Source organism: Scyliorhinus canicula, chromosome 29 (assembly GCF_902713615.1).
Source record: "Scyliorhinus canicula chromosome 29, sScyCan1.1, whole genome shotgun sequence".
Lineage (NCBI taxonomy): Eukaryota > Metazoa > Chordata > Chondrichthyes > Carcharhiniformes > Scyliorhinidae > Scyliorhinus > Scyliorhinus canicula.
This window is the reverse complement of record NC_052174.1, coordinates 7,689,241-7,707,739: the sequence shown is the minus strand read 5'-3', so window position 1 is coordinate 7,707,739 and position 18,499 is coordinate 7,689,241. Positions and strand designations below refer to the sequence as shown.

The window sequence follows — 18,499 nt, the reverse complement described above, 5'->3', positions numbered from 1 at the left end:
GAGGCTAGGAGTCTCAAGAATGTTTCTTTCCTTGATTCAAACACCTTCCTCCCCTGCCCAAGACCGTCACCTGCGAGGTACCCATGCCCCATTTGGACCTCTACCCACCACATCTGTAGCTTTTGTGTATCCCCTCCCAGTAAACAATGCGATCGGTACCCCTTTGACGCCCTTGTTTGTGAGATTCTCATGCAGCTTTGCCGGGTCCAGTTTTCCTTCTGCCTTCCATTGTTCATCATTCTCATCCACCTCTTTTCCTCTCTGATTGTCACCTTGATCTCTCGCCCATCACCCCCCCCCCCCCCCCCCCCCCCCTTGCAAAGCCTTCCTTCCACATTTCGCCCTTTGTCTTCATTAGACTACATTCCCTCACCCTGGCCTCACCTCGGTGTCCAACCCTGGTCAAACTTCGGGCCTTTGTGGTGGTGGCTGTTTGAGTCCCGCAGCACAGTGCTGTCCAGATAGACCACTGGTGGGTGGCACCGGGGCGGGGAGGGGAGATGGGGAGGCCCCTGTATTCCCCAGTGCCAGGCACTGTGTTGTTTTGATTCCATAACATAGGAGGGTCCACGCAGGATGGTGCTGGTCCATGAAGACCAGCTTGGAATGGAGATGGAGGGCAGGGACCGCTCTGCTCCGGCAGGAGCAGCAGCACTATGGTAGAAACATGGAATTTACAGTGCCGAAGGAGGCCATTCGGCCCTTTGAGTATGTACTTAAGGTCCTTTGAAAGAGCACCCTACTTAAGGCCACACCCTATCCCTGTATCCCAGTAACTCCACCCAGCCCAACCTTTTTGGACACCAAGGTCAATTTAGCATGGCCAATCCACCTAATCTGCACATCTTTGGACATATGGGAGGAAACCGGAGCACCCGGAGGAAACCCACGCAGACACGAGGAGAAAGTGCAAACTCCTCGGTAGAGGTTGTACACACCCCGAAGTCTCTGGCTAACTGAGGACCACATTGTGCACCCACTATTTAGCAATCGGGTTCACTGCCACAGTTATTTGGACTTTGCTTCTTTATTGTCACGTGTACCGAGGTCAGGGCCGGTGCTAGGAATTGCGGGCCCAATTAGAAAAGTGATGGCGGGGCCCCTACTCTACAAAAGTAAAAATTTATGTATGTTTATATTTCGTGTAGTATGCTCGTCTTTAACCAAAAAAAAACATTAAATGCTTGATATACTAAAATTTTGAAACTTACTTACCTGGGCGGAAGGATTTGTCGACGGAAATGCGGTGCGTTCCCCAAAAGTAAAAACTATCCTATAGTTCCTCTTAGAATACAGAAAAGGCTTCAAACGGTAACTCTGTCGCCGCTGGCGCGGGGCCCCCTTAAGGTGCGGGGCCCAATTTGATGAAATTGGTCAAATAGGCTTAAAACCGGCCCTGACCGAGGTGCAGTGAAAAGTATTTTTCTGCGAGCAGCTCATAAGATTATTAAGTGCATGAAAAGAAAAGGAAATAGAAGAAAATGCATAATAGTGCAACACAATGTAACTACATAAACACCGGCATCGGGTGAAGCCTTCAGGGGTGTAGTGTCAATGAGGTCAGTTCATAAGAGGGTTGTTTAGGAGTCTGGTAATAGCGGGGAAGAAGCTGTCTTTGAATCTGTTCCCGTAGGATTGAAAGGTCTGACGGGATGCTGCTGGGCAGCTGTTTTAATGAACATTCGTGAGATTAAAATGGCATTTGTGGCACCTGCCAGTGGGAAGAGTGATACCATTAACCCGTCATTGGGAGAAATGCAACAGGATTCTGCCCTCGTCGGTTTCTGACTTTTTGCCTCTCGCCAGAATCTCTGCACCCTCCCGCCTGACTCCAAACCCACCGTGGGTGAGTTGGGGAATTACACCCACCTTTGTGAGTTGGGCTTGGGTGATGTAACACAAGAATATGATGTGAAGCATCAGTAATGGCTTCAGACGGAACTAACTACCTTCTATTTCTAAACAAACACTTGCCAGGAGGGAGGGTGACATTTTCCGGTCATTCCCACCCCGACACCATAAATTCCTGCCCGAGGTCAGCCGTCAGTCAGATTGTCAGTCCCACCCGTGACAATTCCCACGGCTGGGTGGTCCTGCAAAATCTACCCCATAGTATTTGCTTAATTCCTCAGGGAACACATGTAGATTTGCCGCTGTTAAAATGCGATCGAGCGGTCCACCTGTAGAGACTGTCCCATCTTAAAATTTTTATCCTTGCTTTGTAGACCACAAAAGTCCGAACTGAGTTGTGGAAAGAAAAAATTAGTTGAAAATACTCCAGTATTTACATGAGAAGTCAAATTCCAGACGTTCTGCTCTGTCGGTTCCATGACTGGCCAACTTCATGCAAAACTTAGCCATGGATGATCTAGGGCTCCCCGCCCTCTTAGCAGGGGAGCTAGTATTCGGCAAGACTCGGCCGGGGGGAGGGGGGGGAGGCGTGTCTCGACTGCACCCACGATTTTAGTTGTTCATCCCTGTTCCTTCCTTCTCCTGGACCTTAAGCTCTGGAATTCCCTCACTAAACCTCTCCACCTTTCTCTCCTTCAAACCAATCGGCTGGATTCTCCATTCCTCAGACTAAGGGGGTGATCCTCCTGCTGCACCGCAAAAGCAGCTCGCTGCGGTGAAAGGCAGGAGATTTTTAAAAGCACAACAGACCCTTGCCTCTGCAGTGTATTGGGATGTTTTGCTTCTTCTGAAGGTGCCATATAAATGCAGCTTGTTGTTGCATGTAACACAGTGTACATCATGGCCCACATTAATTCTTCTTGTTCCTCACAGCTGAAGCAAATCACAGAAGACAATCCCATTTTCCTTCCCTCGGATGGCGAACTGGATTGGCTCCTGGCTAAGATGTGGGTGCGGAGTTTAGATTTTCAGCACTTTGAGCTGGTCTCCCATCTCCTGAGGACCCACCTGATCGCCGAGACATTCAGCGTGGCCACTCTCAGGCACCTGCCGGCTGTACATCCTGTTTACAAGGTGAGGACATCGCTCCCATTTTAATTTGGGGAAATTGCAGGTAGTGCAGATGCTGGGGTGGGTGGGTGGGTGTCCTCGAATCCTCATCATCTATGTATCATAGAATCCCGTGTTATAGACAGGAGAGGGAGCACTTCAAACTGCATTGATTTCCTCTTACTGACCGTAAGCAGAAAGCTTTGAATTTAGGTTTTGAAAGAATAAGCGGTGTGTGCATATGTTCCCAACCCCTTCTTTATATGATTAACTCAGAGGGTTAGTTTATTTTGCACATTCAAAAACCATTGAAAAAGTTAATATTTCCTTTTCCTACTCTCCACAGTCACACGGTAAAAGGGGGAATGAGTAAGAGATTTTGGAAGTACAAAGACCACGGAAAATGAATATTTGTTCATCTGAGTTCCACAGTCCAAAGTCAGAGTTCAAAAGGTGTTTCCTTCATGGGGCAGTTCTGTTTTAAAGTGTTTGGAGCTGGGCAAATGACACATAACACCCTGGGTGGCATTCTCCGACCCTGGGTCACGGTCCGCTGATTCTCCGGCCACCGGAGAATCGGCATTGGCTCCGGTCGGTGGCCGCTCTGTGCGGCCCCCCCCCGGGCGATTCTCCGCGCGCGTTGGGCCGAGTGGTCGCCGAGATAGGCCGAGTTCCACCGGCAGCATTCACGTGTGGTCCTACTCGGCAGCGCCTTGCCGTTCATCCTGCGGGGGGAGGGGGGATCCGACCCCGGGAGGGCCTCCACCGTGGCCTGGCTCGCGATCAGGACATACCGATCAGTGGGCTGGCTTCTCCTGGTGGGGGCCTATTTTACTCCGCGCCGGGCCCCTGGAGCTCATTGTCACAAGTAGGCTTCAAATTAAGTTACTGTGAAAAGCCCCTAGCCGCCACATTCCGGCGCCTGTTCGGGGAGCCTGGTACGCACCTGTTCGCGGAGGCTGGTACGGGATGTTGCGTTGGGGCCTGCACGGAGATTCGCGCTGGCCACAGCGTGCATGCACAGACCTGCAGCGCCCATTTTACGCCGATATCAGCAGTTCGTGCTGCGTGAGTCGCTCTGGTGCCGTGCTGGCCCCGTGAGGCGCAGGATCGCTGCGTTTACGATGGCACCAACACTTCGCCTGAGGATCAGAGAATCCCACCCCTTGAAAGAAATAATGCTGCTGCATGAGGGGCTTTTCTGTTTTTGGACTACATGGCAGGTGTTGATCAGGGACTGTTAAAAAAAAAGTCTGTGGAGTTGGGACTGCTTACCCAGCCCGGCTGCTTGAGTTCTGTCCAGTTGATATTAAAATAACAGTCTGGCTGTGATCTAATATTAAACTGTACGAAAGCGAGAGGTTTTGGCTGTGTGACCTTCCTTCTCCACAATTACTTCAAAAGGGATGTTTATCCAGCGTCTGAAACTGGCTCTGGTTTCAGAGCTGATCAACTGTTTACAATTTTTCAAATGACTTGGATGATGGGAAGGATGGGAATGTTGCCAAATTTGCTGATGACACAAAGACAGGCAGGAAAGTGTGTTGTGAAGAGGACATAAGGAGGCTACAAAAAGATACAGAGAGGTTATGGGAATGGGAAAAGATCTGGCAAATGGAGTGTAATGTGGGAAAATATGAAATTGTCCATTTTAGCAGAAAGAATAAAAGAGAAGTTTCCAGAGGGCACACAAAATTGATGTTGCTGTAAATAGTCAGGAGGAAAGCCTTAGATTACAGGGTGATATCGACAGACTGGTTGGAGAACAGTGGAAAATGGAATTTAACCCTGAAAAGTGTGAGGTGATGCAATTTGGGAGGACTAACCAGGCAAGGAGATATGAAATGAATGGTAGAACCGTCGGAAGTACAGAGGACCAGAGGGATCTTGGGATACATGATAGCACAATGGTTAGCACAGTTGCTTCACAACTCCAGGGTCTCAGGTTCGATTCCCGGTTTGGGTCACTGCCTGTGCGGAGTCTGCACGTTCTCCCCGTGTCTGCGTGGGTTTCCTCCCGGTACTCCGGTTCCCTCCCACAGTCCAAAGATGTGCAGATTAGGTGGATTGGCCATGATAAATTGCCCTTCGTGCCCAATGGGGATATGGGGATAGGATGAAGGTGTGGGAATAGGATGATGGTGTGGGAATAGGATGAAGGTGTGGGGATAGGATGAAGGTGTGGGGATAGGGAGAAGGTGTGGGCTTAGGTGGGGTGCTCTTTCCTAGGGCCGGTGCAGACTGCACTGTACATTCTATGATTCTGATGCCCATAGATCCTGAAGGCATCAGAACGGGTGGGCGTGGTTGTTAAGAAGGGATACTTGCCTTTATTAACTGAGGCATAGAATATAAGAGCAGGGAGGTTATGATGAAGCTGTATAAAATGTTGGTAAGGCCACAGCTAGAGTACTGAGTGCCGTTCGCGTCGCCACTCTATAGGAAGGATGTGGTTGCGCTGGAGAGGGTTCAGAGGAGATTCACCAGGAGGCTGCCTGGGCTGGAGCCTCTCAGCTATGGAGAGAGGCTGGTTAGGCCGGGGTTGTTTTCCTTGGAGCAGAGATGTCCAAGGGGGGACCTGATTGAGGTGGACAATATTATGACAGACATAGATAGGGTGGATAGGAGGGAAATTTTCCCCGAGTAGAGGCGTCAATAACCAGGGGCATAGATTTAAGGTAAGGGGTTAAGAGGTAATTTGAGGAAAATCTTTTTACTCAGAGGAAGGTGGGAATCACTACGTGAAAGGGTGGTAGAGGCGGGAACCCTGACAACATTTAAGAAGCATTTAGATGAACGATTGAAATGCCATAGCATGAAAAATTGGAAAGATTCTGGTCTTAGCCAGGATAGTGTAGGAGGAGGTGGACCTGGACCCTTTGGTGGCGATATTTGGGGTCTCAGAGAAGCCGGAGCTCATGGAGAGGAGGAAGGCCGATGTCTTGGCCTTCGCCTCTCTGATTGCACGGCAGCGAATTTTGCTGGAGTGGCGGTCGGCATCGCCACCAGGGGTAGCGGTATGGCTGGTTGACCTGTACAACTTCCTGCAGTTAGAGAAGATAAATTTTGAATTAAGGGCTCTTCAGGGGGGTTTGAGAAAAGGTGGGAGATGTTTGTGATCGTGTTTGAGGGGCTGTTCGTCACAGGAGATGGAGGGGGTGAAAAAGGGGGTAATCTGTACAGACTGTATAGTTGATTGTAGGGAAGCATGTTTCCTGGGGTGTTTATTCGCTTTAACCTGTTTTGACTCATGTTTGTAATAAAATACGTTTAAAAAAACGATGATTGGGCTGGGATTGCCCACCATGATGGGGGGGGCTCCCACGTTGCGGTCAGGCTGTGGGGGAGGGGGGCTCCCACGTTGCGGTCAAGCTGTGGGGGGGGGTTGCTGGAAAATGGGATTAGAGTAAATAGGTGCTTGATGGCCAGTTCGGATATGATGGGCCGGAGGGCCTCTTCTCATGCTGTAAAAACTCTTCCAAAAATGGAGCAAAGTCCCGAGCGAGCACGTTTAGCCGTGGGTTTCCCGTTACTCGCAGTGATGAGAAACATGTGGCTATTCAATGTTACTCGTGTTAAATAAAGAGCATGAACGGCAAACCCGTGGCCGAGGCCACACTTAGCCCCGTTTTATACAACGGGAAGCTCTGCTCGCTGGAACTGCACATTATAGTGAGAAATCCGAGGCCCACAAATAAAATCCCCGACCTCACAACAGCCCGAACGCAACATGGGAGGCCACCCTCCCCACAGTCCGAACGCAACATGGGAGGCCCCCCTCCCCACAGCCCGAACGCAACATGGGAGGCCCCCCTCCCCACAGTCCGAACGCAACATGGGAGGCCCCCCTCCCCACAGTCCGAACGCAACATGGGAGGCCCCCCTCCCCACAGTCCGAATGCAACATGGGAGGCCCCCCCTCCCCACAGTCCAAACGCAACATGGGAGGCTCCCCTCCCCACAGTCCAAACGCAACATGGGAGGCCCCCCTCTCACAGCCCGAACTCACAATGGGAGGCCCCCCTCCCCCCCACAGCCCGAACTCACAATGGGAGGCCCCCCTCCCCCACAGCCCGTCCTCAACATGGGAGGCCCCCCTCCCCCCCACAGCCCGACCGCAACATGGGAGGCCCCCCCTCCCCCCGGCCGCAACATGGGAGGCCCCCCCTCCCCCCCACAGCCCGACTGCAACATGGGAGGCCCCCCCCCCCCCACAGCCCGAACGCAACATGGGAGGCCCCCCTCCCCCACAGCCCGACCGCAACATGGGAGGCCCCTCCCCCCACAGTCCGAACGCAACATGGGAGGCTCCCCTCCCCACAGTCCGAACGCAACATGGGAGGCCCCCCTCCCCACAGTCCGAACGTAACATGGGAAGCCCCCCTCCCTCCCACAGCTTGACCGCAACGTTGGAGCCCCCCTCCCCCACAGCCTGACCGCAACGTGGGAGCCCCCCCCATCATGGTGGGCAATCCCAGCCCAATCACGCATGCTCACAAAGTATTCCAGCTCGCCAGTGCCAACTTGGAACCATGGTAGTGCCCCTGCCAGTGCCACCCAGACCCAGGATGGCACCCAGGTGGCACTGCCAGGGTGCCAGGCTGGCACAGCCAGAGTTCCCAGGTGGCACCATCAGTACCAGGGCACCACCCTTCCCAAAAGGCATGCAGCTGGGGGCCTCCGATCCCCTTGGAGACTGCCACGCGTACCATTTGTGGGGACCAGTGCTGAACGTCGCTCGCGTGAAGTCTCTGAGGCAAAGGAATTGAATCCCAAAGCCTCAGGTACCTCGGGAATCTGCACATTCAAGTAAGTGCCTCAATCTAATATGCAGCTTTGCCAATACGTGATCCTGCGCAAAAAAGTGATCCCGTCCATTGTGGGCAGGATTCTCCTTGCAATGTTTCGAGAGATTGCATTGAATCTTGCGAGGTTTTCGAGCCGGGCGGACCCCGGGAGTGGGGTCTCCCAGCTTTCACCGACCATGCTGCACCGCAGCAAGGTGCTTTTCCGCTCAGCGTTGCCACAAGATCACGCTCTATGTCTCTATGACTCTATAAGAAGTATATTATCTCAATGGTGTGAGATTGCAGATGTCCGAGATGCAGAGGGTTCTGGGTGTCCGAGTGCATGAATCGCAAAAGGCGGATGTGCAAGTACAGTGAGTAATTCGGAAAGATAATAGAATGTTATTGTTTATTGTGAGGAGAATTGAATAGAAAATTAGGGAGATTATGCTTCAGTTAGACAGAGCATTAGTGAGATCACATCTGGAATATTGTGTATGAACATACGTACATAGAACATACAGTGCAGAAGGAGGCCATTCGGCCCATCGAGTCTGCGTTGATCCACTTAAGCCCTCACTTCCACAATATCCCCGTAACCCAATAACCCGTCCTAACCTTTTTTGGACACGTAGGGCAATTTATCATGGCCAACCTGCACGTCTTTGGACTGTGGGAGGAAACCGGAGCACGCGGAGAAAACCCACGCAGACACGGGGAGAACGTGCAGACTCAGCGGGGAATCGAACCTGGGACCCTGGCGCTGTGAAGCCTGACCCTGGCTCTGTATGGTATTGGTCTTCTTATTTAAGGAAAGATGCAAGTGTTGGAAGCAGCTCAGAGACGGTTTATCAGACTAATACCAGGAATGGCAGGTTGTCTTGTGAGGAGAGGTTGGACAGGTTAGGATTGTATCCATTGGAGCGCAGAAGAGTTCGAGGCAACTTGATTGAAACACATAAAATCCTGAGGGGTGTTGACAGGGGGGGATGTGGAGAGGATGTTTCCTCTTGTGGGAGAATCTAGAACGAGGGGGGTCACTGTTTAAAAATAAGGGGATCACCCATTTTAAATGGAGATGGGGGAAATATTTTTCTTTCAGCAGTCATGTGTCTCTGGAACTCTCTTACTGAAAAGACAATGGAAGCAGATTCGTTGAATATTTTCAAGGCAGAGGTGGATAGATTCTTGGTAAATAAGGAGGCAAAAGGTTGTTGGGGTTGGCGGGATGCAGATTTGAAGTTATTATCAGAACAACCATGATCTTATTAAGTGGAAGAACAGGCTTGAGGGGCTGAATGGCCTATTCCTGCTCCTTGCCCGTATATCCCTGGATTCACTCACTTCCCAAAGATCAAGCGATCTCAGCCTTGAATATACTCAACTCTGTCTGTGACTGACATTGAATATACTCTGACTGAATATACTGAATGTGACTGAGTACACTGCAAGACATCTTACAACAGCAGGTTAAAGTCCAACAGGCAGCACGGTAGCATGGTGGTTAGCATAAATGCTTCACAGCTCCAGGGTCCCAGGTTCGGTTCCCGGCTGGGTCACTGTCTGTGCGGAGTCTGCACGTCCTCCCCGTGTGTGCGTGGATTTCCTCCGGGTGCTCCGGTTTCCTCCCACAGTCCAAAGATGTGCGGGTTAGGTGGATTGGCCATGCTAAATTGCCCGTAGTGTCCTAAAAAGTAAGGTTAAAGGGGGGGGGGTTGTTGGGTTACGGGTATAGGTGGATACGTGGGTTTGAGTAGGGTGATCATTGCTCGGCACAACATCGAGGGCCGAAGGGCCTGTTCTGTGCTGTATTGTTCTATGTTCTATGTAGGTGTGTTTGGAATCACTAGCTTTCAGAGCGTAGCTCCTTCATCAGGTGAGTGTACTGAATGTGACATGAATATACCCACTCTGATTGAGTATACTGAATGTGATTGAATATACCCAAAGTGATTGTGTATACTGAATGTTGATTGAATATACTGAAAATGATTGAATATACTCAACGTGATTGAGTATACTGAATGTGATTGAGTATACTGAATGTGATTGAGTATACCCCAATGTGATTCGGTACACTGAATGTTATTGAATATACTCAATGTGATTGAGCATACTGAATGTGATTGAGCATACTGAATGTGATTGAGTATACTGAATGTGATTGAGTATACTGAATGTGATTGAGTATACTGAATATTATTGAATATACTGAAGGCTGAAGGACTTGAGGCTTTTTTCGTTAGAGAGAAGGTTAAGAGGTGACTTAATTGAGGCATACAAGATGATCAGAGGATTAGATAGGGTGGACATTGAGAGCCTTTTTCCTCGGATGGTGATGTCCAGCACGAGGGGACATAGCTTTGAATTGAGGGGAGATAGATATAGGACAGATGTCAGAGGTAGGTTCTTTATTCAGAGAGTAGTAAGGGCGTGGAATGCCCTGCCTGCAACAGTAGTGGACTCGTCAACACTAAACGCATTCAAATGGTCATTGGATAGGCATATGGACGATAAGGAAATAGTGTAGATGGGCTTTAGAGGGGTTTCACAGGATGGCGCAGCATGGAGGGCCGAAGGGCCTGTACTGCGCTGTAACGTTCTATATGATTGAAGATACTGAATATGATTGAAGATACTGAATGTGATTGAATATACTGAATGAGATTGAGTATATTGAATGTGATTGAATATACTGAATGTGATTGAATATACTGAATGTGATTGAGCAGACTGAATGTGATTGAGCATACTGAATGTGACTGAGTATACTGATTGCGATTGAATATACTGAATGTGATTGAATATACTGAATGTGATTGAGTACACTGAATGTGATTGAGTATACTGAATGTGATTGAGTATACTGAATGTGATTGAGTATACTGAATGTGATTGAGTATACTGAATGTGATTGAGTATACTGAATGTGATTGAGTACACTGAATGTGATTGAGTATACTGAATGTGATTGAATACACTGAATGTGATTGAGTATACTGAATGTGATTGAGTACACTGAATGTGATTGAGTATACTGAATGTGATTGAGGATACTGAATGAGATTGAGGATACTGAATGTGACTGAGTATACTGATTGCGATTGAATATACTGAATGTGATTGAGTATACTGAATGTGATTGAGTATACTGAATATTATTGAATATACTGAAGGCTGAAGGACTTGAGGCTTTTTTCGTTAGAGAGAAGGTTAAGAGGTGACTTAATTGAGGCATACAAGATGATCAGAGGATTAGATAGGGTGGACATTGAGAGCCTTTTTCCTCGGATGGTGATGTCCAGCACGAGGGGACATAGCTTTGAATTGAGGGGAGATAGATATAGGACAGATGTCAGAGGTAGGTTCTTTACTCAGAGAGTAGTAAGGGCGTGGAATGCCCTGCCTGCAACAGTAGTGGACTCGTCAACACTAAACACATTCAAATGGTCATTGGATAGGCATATGGACGATAAGGAAATAGTGTAGATGGGCTTTAGAGGGGTTTCACAGGATGGCGCAGCATGGAGGGCCGAAGGGCCTGTACTGCGCTGTAACGTTCTATATGATTGAAGATACTGAATATGATTGAAGATACTGAATGTGATTGAATATACTGAATGAGATTGAGTATATTGAATGTGATTGAATATACTGAATGTGATTGAATATACTGAATGTGATTGAGCAGACTGAATGTGATTGAGCATACTGAATGTGACTGAGTATACTGATTGCGATTGAATATACTGAATGTGATTGAATATACTGAATGTGATTGAGTACACTGAATGTGATTGAGTATACTGAATGTGATTGAGTATACTGAATGTGATTGAGTATACTGAATGTGATTGAGTATACTGAATGTGATTGAGTATACTGAATGTGATTGAGTACACTGAATGTGATTGAGTATACTGAATGTGATTGAATACACTGAATGTGATTGAGTATACTGAATGTGATTGAGTACACTGAATGTGATTGAGTATACTGAATGTGATTGAGGATACTGAATGAGATTGAGGATACTGAATGTGACTGAGTATACTGATTGCGATTGAATATACTGAATGTGATTGAGTATACTGAATGTGATTGAGGATACTGAATGAGATTGAGGATACTGAATGTGATTGAGTATACTGAATGTGATTGAGGATACTGAATGTGATTGAGTATACTGAATGTGATTGAGTGTACTGAATGTGATTAAGTATACTGATTGCGATTGAATATACTGAATGTGATTGAGTATACTGAATGTGATTGAGCATACTGAATGAGATTAAGGATGCTGAATATGATTGAGTGTACTAAATGTGATTGAATATACTGAATGTGATTGAGTATACTGAATGTGATTGAATTTGATTTATTATTGTCACACGTATTAGTATACAGTGAACAGTATTGTTTCTTGCATGCTGTACAAACAATGCACACCATACATAGGGAAGGAAGGAGAGACTGTAGAATATAATGTTACAGTTATAGCAAGGGTGTAGAGAAAAGATCAACTTAATACGAGGTAGGTCCATTCAAACGTCTGATGGCAGTAGGGAAGTAACTGTTCTTGAGTCGGTTGGTACGTGACCTCAAACTTTGGTATCTTTTCCCCGACGGAAGAAGGTGGAAGAGAGTATGTCCGGGGTGCGTGGGGTCCTTAATTATGCTGGCTGCCTTTCTGAGGCAACGGGAATTATAGATAGAGACAATGATGGGAGGCTGCTTTGTGTGATGGACTGGGCTACATTCATGACCTTTTGTAGTTTCCTGCGGTCTTGGGCAGAGCAGGCTCCATACCAAGCTGTGATATAACCGGAAAGAATGCTTTCTATGGTGCATCTGTAGAAGTTGGTGAGGGTCGTAGCTGACATGCCAAATTTCCTTAGTATTCTGAGAAAGTCGAGTCATTGGTGGGCTTTCTTAACTATAATGTCGGCATGGGGGGACCAGGACAGGCTGTTGGTGATCTGAACACCTAAAATCTTGAAGCTCTCGACCCTTTCTACTTCATTCCCATTGATGTAACAGGGGCATGTACTCCACTACGCTTCCTGAAGTCGATGCCAATCTCCTTCGTTTTGTTGACACTGAGGGAGAGATTATTGTCGTTGCACCAGTTCACCAGTTTCTCTATCTCATTCCTGTACTCTGTCTCATCATTGTTTGAAATCCGACCCACTACAGTGGTGTCATCAGCAAATTTGAAAATCGAGTTGGAGGGGAATTTTGCCACACAGTCGTAGGTGTATAAGGAGTATAGTAGGGGGCTGAGGACACAGCCTTGTGGGGCACCGGTGTTGAAGATGATCGTGGAGGAGATGTTGTTGCCTATCCTTAGTGATTGTGGTCTGTGGGTTAGAAAGTTCAGGATCCAGTCACAGAGGGAGGAGCTGAGGCCAAGGCCACGGAGTTTGGAGATGAGTTTTGTAGGAATGATGGTGTTGAAGGCTGAGCTATAGTCGATAAATAGGAGTCTGACATCGGTGTCTTTGTTATCTAGGTGTTCCAGGGTAGAGTGCAGAGCCATGGAGATAGCTCCTGCTGTGGACCTGTTGCACTGGTAGGCGAACTGTAGTGGATCAAAGCAATCATGAAGGCTGGAGTTGATTTGTGCCAGGACTAACCTTTTGAAGCACTTCATGATGATGGATGTCAGAGCCACTGGACGATAGTCATTAAGGCATGCTTCTTGACTTTTTTTTGGTACAGGGATGATGGTTGTCTTCTTGAAGCAGACAGGGATCACAGATTGTTGTAAAGAGAGGTTGATGATGTCTGTGAATATACTGAATGGGATTGTGAATACTGAATGTAATTGACAATACTGAATGTGATTAAATATAATGAATGTGATTGAGAATACTGGAAGTGATTGAGTATACTGAATGAGATTGAGTATACTCAATGTGATTGAGTGTACTGAATGTGATTTGAGTGTACTGAATATGATTGAGTATACTGAATATGATTGAGTATACTGAATATGATTGAGTATACTGAATATGACTGAGTATACTCAATGTGATTGAGTATACTGAATGTGATTGAGCATACTGAATGAGATTGAGTATACTGAATGTGATTGAGTATACTGAATGAGATTGAGTATACTGAATGTGATTGAGTATACTCAATGTGATTGAGTATACTCAATGTGATTTGAGCGTACTGAATGTGATTTGAGTACACTGAATATGATTGAGTGTACTGAATGTATTGGAAATACTGAATGAGATTGAGTATGCTGAATGTTATTGAATACACTGAATATGATTGAATATGCTGAATGTGGTTGAGTCTACTGAATGTGATTGAGCATACTGAATGTGATTGAGCATACCGAATGTGGAGACTTCCGGTGGCGGCGATGACGTAGGAAGCCGCACATTTGGGAGCTCCCGATTCAAACGGACCTTTCGGCTCTTTTTGGAGCCCAAAACAGATTTTATTCGACATCTCCCGGTGGGAGAAGGTGTGGTGATCAACTTTCTCCACGTTTCATGCCTCGAACTCGGAGTGGAAAGCGGGAAAAAACGGCAGCAGCTCCCCAGAAAAAAACGGGGGAAGGATTCCAAAATGGCGGCCGGCGGAGCACCAGAGGAGTGGAAGCTGTGGGCGCAGGAGCAGCAAGCTGCTCTCCTGCGCTGTTTTGCAGATTTTACGGCTGAGATGCTGAGCTCTCTGCAGGAAACGAATAAAAAGCTTTCGGAGATTCAGACGACCCAGGGTGCTGCCATCCAGGCGTTGCAGGAGCAGGCCGCTGAACGAGAGGAGGAGGAGGCCGTGGTCCTCGTGAGTAAGGTGGAGGGGCACGAGGCACTCCATAAGAAGTGGAAAGACTGCTTCGAGGAGCTTGATCTCCGCATGAGGCGGAAGAATCTGAGGATCTTGGGCCTTGCGGAGGAGCTGGAGGGGTCGGATCTGACAACCTACGTGGCCATGATGCTGAACTCGCTAGTGGGGGCAGGATCTTTCCATCTGCCCCTGGAGCTGGAGGGAGCCCACAGAGTACTGGCCAGGACGCCTAAGGTGAATGAACCCCCGCATGCGGTGCTGGTGAGGTTCCACCGGTTCAGTGATCGGGAGTGTGTGCTGCGCTGGGCCAAGAGGGTGAAGAGCAGCAATTGGGAGAATGGGGTAGTACGGATCTACCAGGATTGGAGTGCGGAGGTGGCTAAGCGGCGGTCGGGTTTAATCGGACGAAGGAGGTGCTCTATAAGAAGAAAATAAAGTTTGGAATGTTGCAGCCTGCGCGCTTGTGGGTAACTTATTTGGAGCGGCATTATTATTTTGATTCCCCGGAGGAGGCGTGGGCCTTTGTGCGGACGGAGAAGCTGGACTCAAACTAGGGGTTGGGGGTCGGTTGTAATGCTTTATTGCTGGTTTCTGCTGTTGCTGTGTTTTTTTCTGTACTTTTGTAATTTTGATATGGTTATTTATTGGGGTGTTCTGTTTTTTGTTGGGGGGCATTGTTTGAGTTTTGTATTTTGCGGGGGGGGGGGAGGGGTTGGGGGGTTTGTTATATTCTATATAGGGTTGGGGGTATGGAGTGGGGTTGGTATTTGGGAGCTGCGTCAGAAGGGTGTGGTGGGGCAGTGCGAAAGCGCGGGCTTTCCTCTGGTTTCCCGTGCTGCGGGGCGGAGATGATGACAGGGGGGGGGCCTTAACTGTTTCCTCCCCGCGCTGGAGCGGTGCCTTGAGGAGTGACAGGATGGGGGATGATCCCACTTTGGGAGAGGTCGGGTTTTTGGCGGGAGTTTCCGGGGTCAGCAGGTGGCGGACCAGGTCCGTTTGAGGAAGGGGTGGGTGGGGCAGGTTTTCCACTCTGGGTTGGATGTGAAGAACCGGAGAGTGGCGATTCTGGTGGGGAAAAATGTGTCGTTTGAGGCATCTGAGGTGGTGGCGGATAAGGGGGGTAGGTTTGTTATGGTAAGGGGCAGGCTACAGGGAGAGAAGGTGGTACTTGCTAGTGTGTATGCCCCAAATTGGGATGATGCGGGCTTTATGAGGCGTATGCTGGGACGTGTTCCGGATCTAGTGGCGGGAGGTCTGATTATGGGGGGGGGACTTCAATACGGTGTTGGATCCTTCACTGGATCGGTCCAGCTCAAGGACGGGTAGGAGGCCGGCGGCGGCCAAGGTGCTGAGGGGGTTTATGGACCAGATGGGAGGGGTGGACCCATGGAGGTTTGTGAGGCCGAGGGCGCGGGAGTATTCCTTTTTCTCCCATGTACGTAGGGTTTATTCTCGGATAGACATCTTTGTGGTGAGTAGGGGTCTGATTCCGAGAGTGGAGGAGGCCGAATATTCGGCCATTGCAATCTCCGACCACGCTCCGCATTGGATAGAGTTGGAGATGGGGGAGGTGTAGGACCAGCGCCCGTTGTGGCGGTTGGATGTGGGGTTGTTGGCGGAGGAGGAGGTGTGCAGGAGGGTCCGGGCAAGTATTGAGGGGTATCTCGAGGTGAATGATACGGGGGAGGTCCGGGTGGGGATGGTCTGGGAAGCCCTGAAGGCAGTGATTCGTGGGGAGCTGATATCCATCCGGGCACACAGGGAGAGGAGTGAGAGGGATAGACTGGTGGGGAAGATCCTGGAGGTAGATAGCAGGTACGCGGAGGCACCAGAGGAGGGATTGTTGGGGGAGAGGCGCAGCCTACAGACTACATTTGATTTGTTGACCACTAGAAAGGCGGAGGCACAGTGGAGGAAGGCACAAGGGGCAGTGTATGAACATGGTGAAAAGGCGAGTAGGATACTGGCTCATCAGCTCCGCAAGCAGGATGCGGCTAGGGAAATTGCTGGAGTGAGAGATAAGAGTGGGAATGTGGTGCGGAAGGGGGTAGATGTGAATGAGGTCTTCAAGGACTTTTACGGGGAACTGTACCGGTCGGAGCCAACAGTGGAGAGGAGGGGAATGGAGAGTTTTCTCGACGCGCTATCTTTCCCGAAGGTGCAGGAGGAGCAGGTGGAGGGGTTGGGGGTGCCAATTGAGCTGGAGGAGCTGGTTAAGGGGATCGGGCAGATGCAGTCAGGGAAGGCGCCGGGGCTGGATGGGTTCCCGGTGGAGTTTTATAAAAAGTTTGTGGACCTAGTGGGCCCCCTGCTGGTGCGGACACTTAATGACGTGTGGGAAGGGGGGACTTTGCCCCCGACGATGTCGCGGGCGCTGATTTCTTTAATCTTAAAGAGGGACAAGGACCCCCAGCAGTGTGGTTCATACAGGCCCATATCTCTTGGCCTGGGGGGGGGGGGGGGGGGGGGGGGGGGGGGCTCATATCCTGTAAGAACCAAGGGGAAACTAATCATTCCCACGCCATAAATCCCGTGTGGAATATAGCAATGTGTCAATCAAGCGGGGCTGCTTTGTCCTGGATGGTGTTGAGCAACTGTTCATTCCTGTCTGGCACAAAACCAAAGGGGGTAACAGAGCCAATCCATGGCTTACAAAAGAAATTAGAAATAGTATCCCATCCAAGGAAGAAGAATACAGATTGGCCAAGAAAAATAATAGGTCTGAGGATTGGGAGCAGTTTAGAATTCAGCAAAGAAGGACCAAGGAATTGATTCAGAAGGGGAAAATAAAGTACGAGAGTAAACTTGGAGGGAATATAAAGACTGACACTAAGAGTTTCTATAGATATGTGAAGAGAAAGAGATTAGTAAAGACAATTATAGGCCCCCTACAGACAGAAACAGAGGAATGCATAATAAGGGACAAAGAAATGGCTGAGCAATTAAATACATACTTTGGTTCTGTCTTCACAAAAGAGGACACAAATCAGATGTCACAAAATGTTGGGAGAATGAAAGGTTTAGTGAGAGGGAAGAACTGATGGAGATTAATATTAGTAGAGAAATGGTGCTGGGAAAATTGATGGGATTGAAGGCGGATAAATCCCCAGGGCCTGAGAATCTGCATCCCAGAGTGTTTAAGGAGGAGGCTCTGGAAATAGTGGATGCATTGGTGGTCCTCTGGGATTCTATATACTCTGGAGCAGTCCCTGCAGATTGGAGTGTAGCTCACATCACTCCAATATTCAAAAAGGGAGGTAGAGAGAAAACAGGGATTTATAGACCAGTCAGCCTAACATCGGTCGTGGAGAAAATTCTCAAAGCCATTATCAAGGACTTTATAGCGGAACATTTAGAAAGCAGTGACAGGATCAGTCAGAGTCAGCATGGATTTATGAAGGGAAAATCGTGCTTGACAAATCTGTTGGAATTCTTTGAAGATGTAACAATTACAGCTGACAAGGGGGAGCCAGTCGTTGTGGTATATTTGGACTTTCAGAAAGCGTTTGACAAAGTCCCGCATAAAAGATTATTGTGCAAGATTAAAGTGGAGGGAATTGGGGGAAGTGTATTGAGGTGGATAGAAAACTGGTTGGCAGGGAGGAAACAAAGTGTAGGAATTAATGGGTCCTTTTCAAATTGGCAGGCAGTAACTAGTGGGGTGCCACAAAGATCAGTGCTGGGACCCCAGCTATTCACAATATATATTATTTTTTTAAATTTAGAGTACCCAATTTATTTTTTCCAATTAATGGGCAATTTAGCGTGGCCAATCCACGTACCCTGCACATCTTTGGGTTGTCGGGTCGAAACCCACGCAAACATGTGGAGAATGTGCAAACTCCACATGGACAGTGACCCAGAGCCGGGATTGAACCTGGGACCTTGGCGCCGTGAGGCAGCAGTGCTATCCACTGCGCCACCGTGCTGCCCCCACAATATAT

General features: G+C 48.6%; 1 protein-coding gene across 1 annotated transcript in view; it reads left to right on the top strand.

Moving 5' to 3' along the window:
• Positions 1-18,499, top strand: part of LOC119958293 (polyunsaturated fatty acid 5-lipoxygenase-like) — a 142,117-nt gene that overhangs the window by 85,096 nt on the left and 38,522 nt on the right. Inside the window, exon 8 of the mRNA XM_038786726.1 lies at positions 2,785-2,985. Coding sequence (XP_038642654.1) covers positions 2,785-2,985 — 201 coding nt within the window. The remainder of the gene's footprint in view (positions 1-2,784; positions 2,986-18,499) is intronic.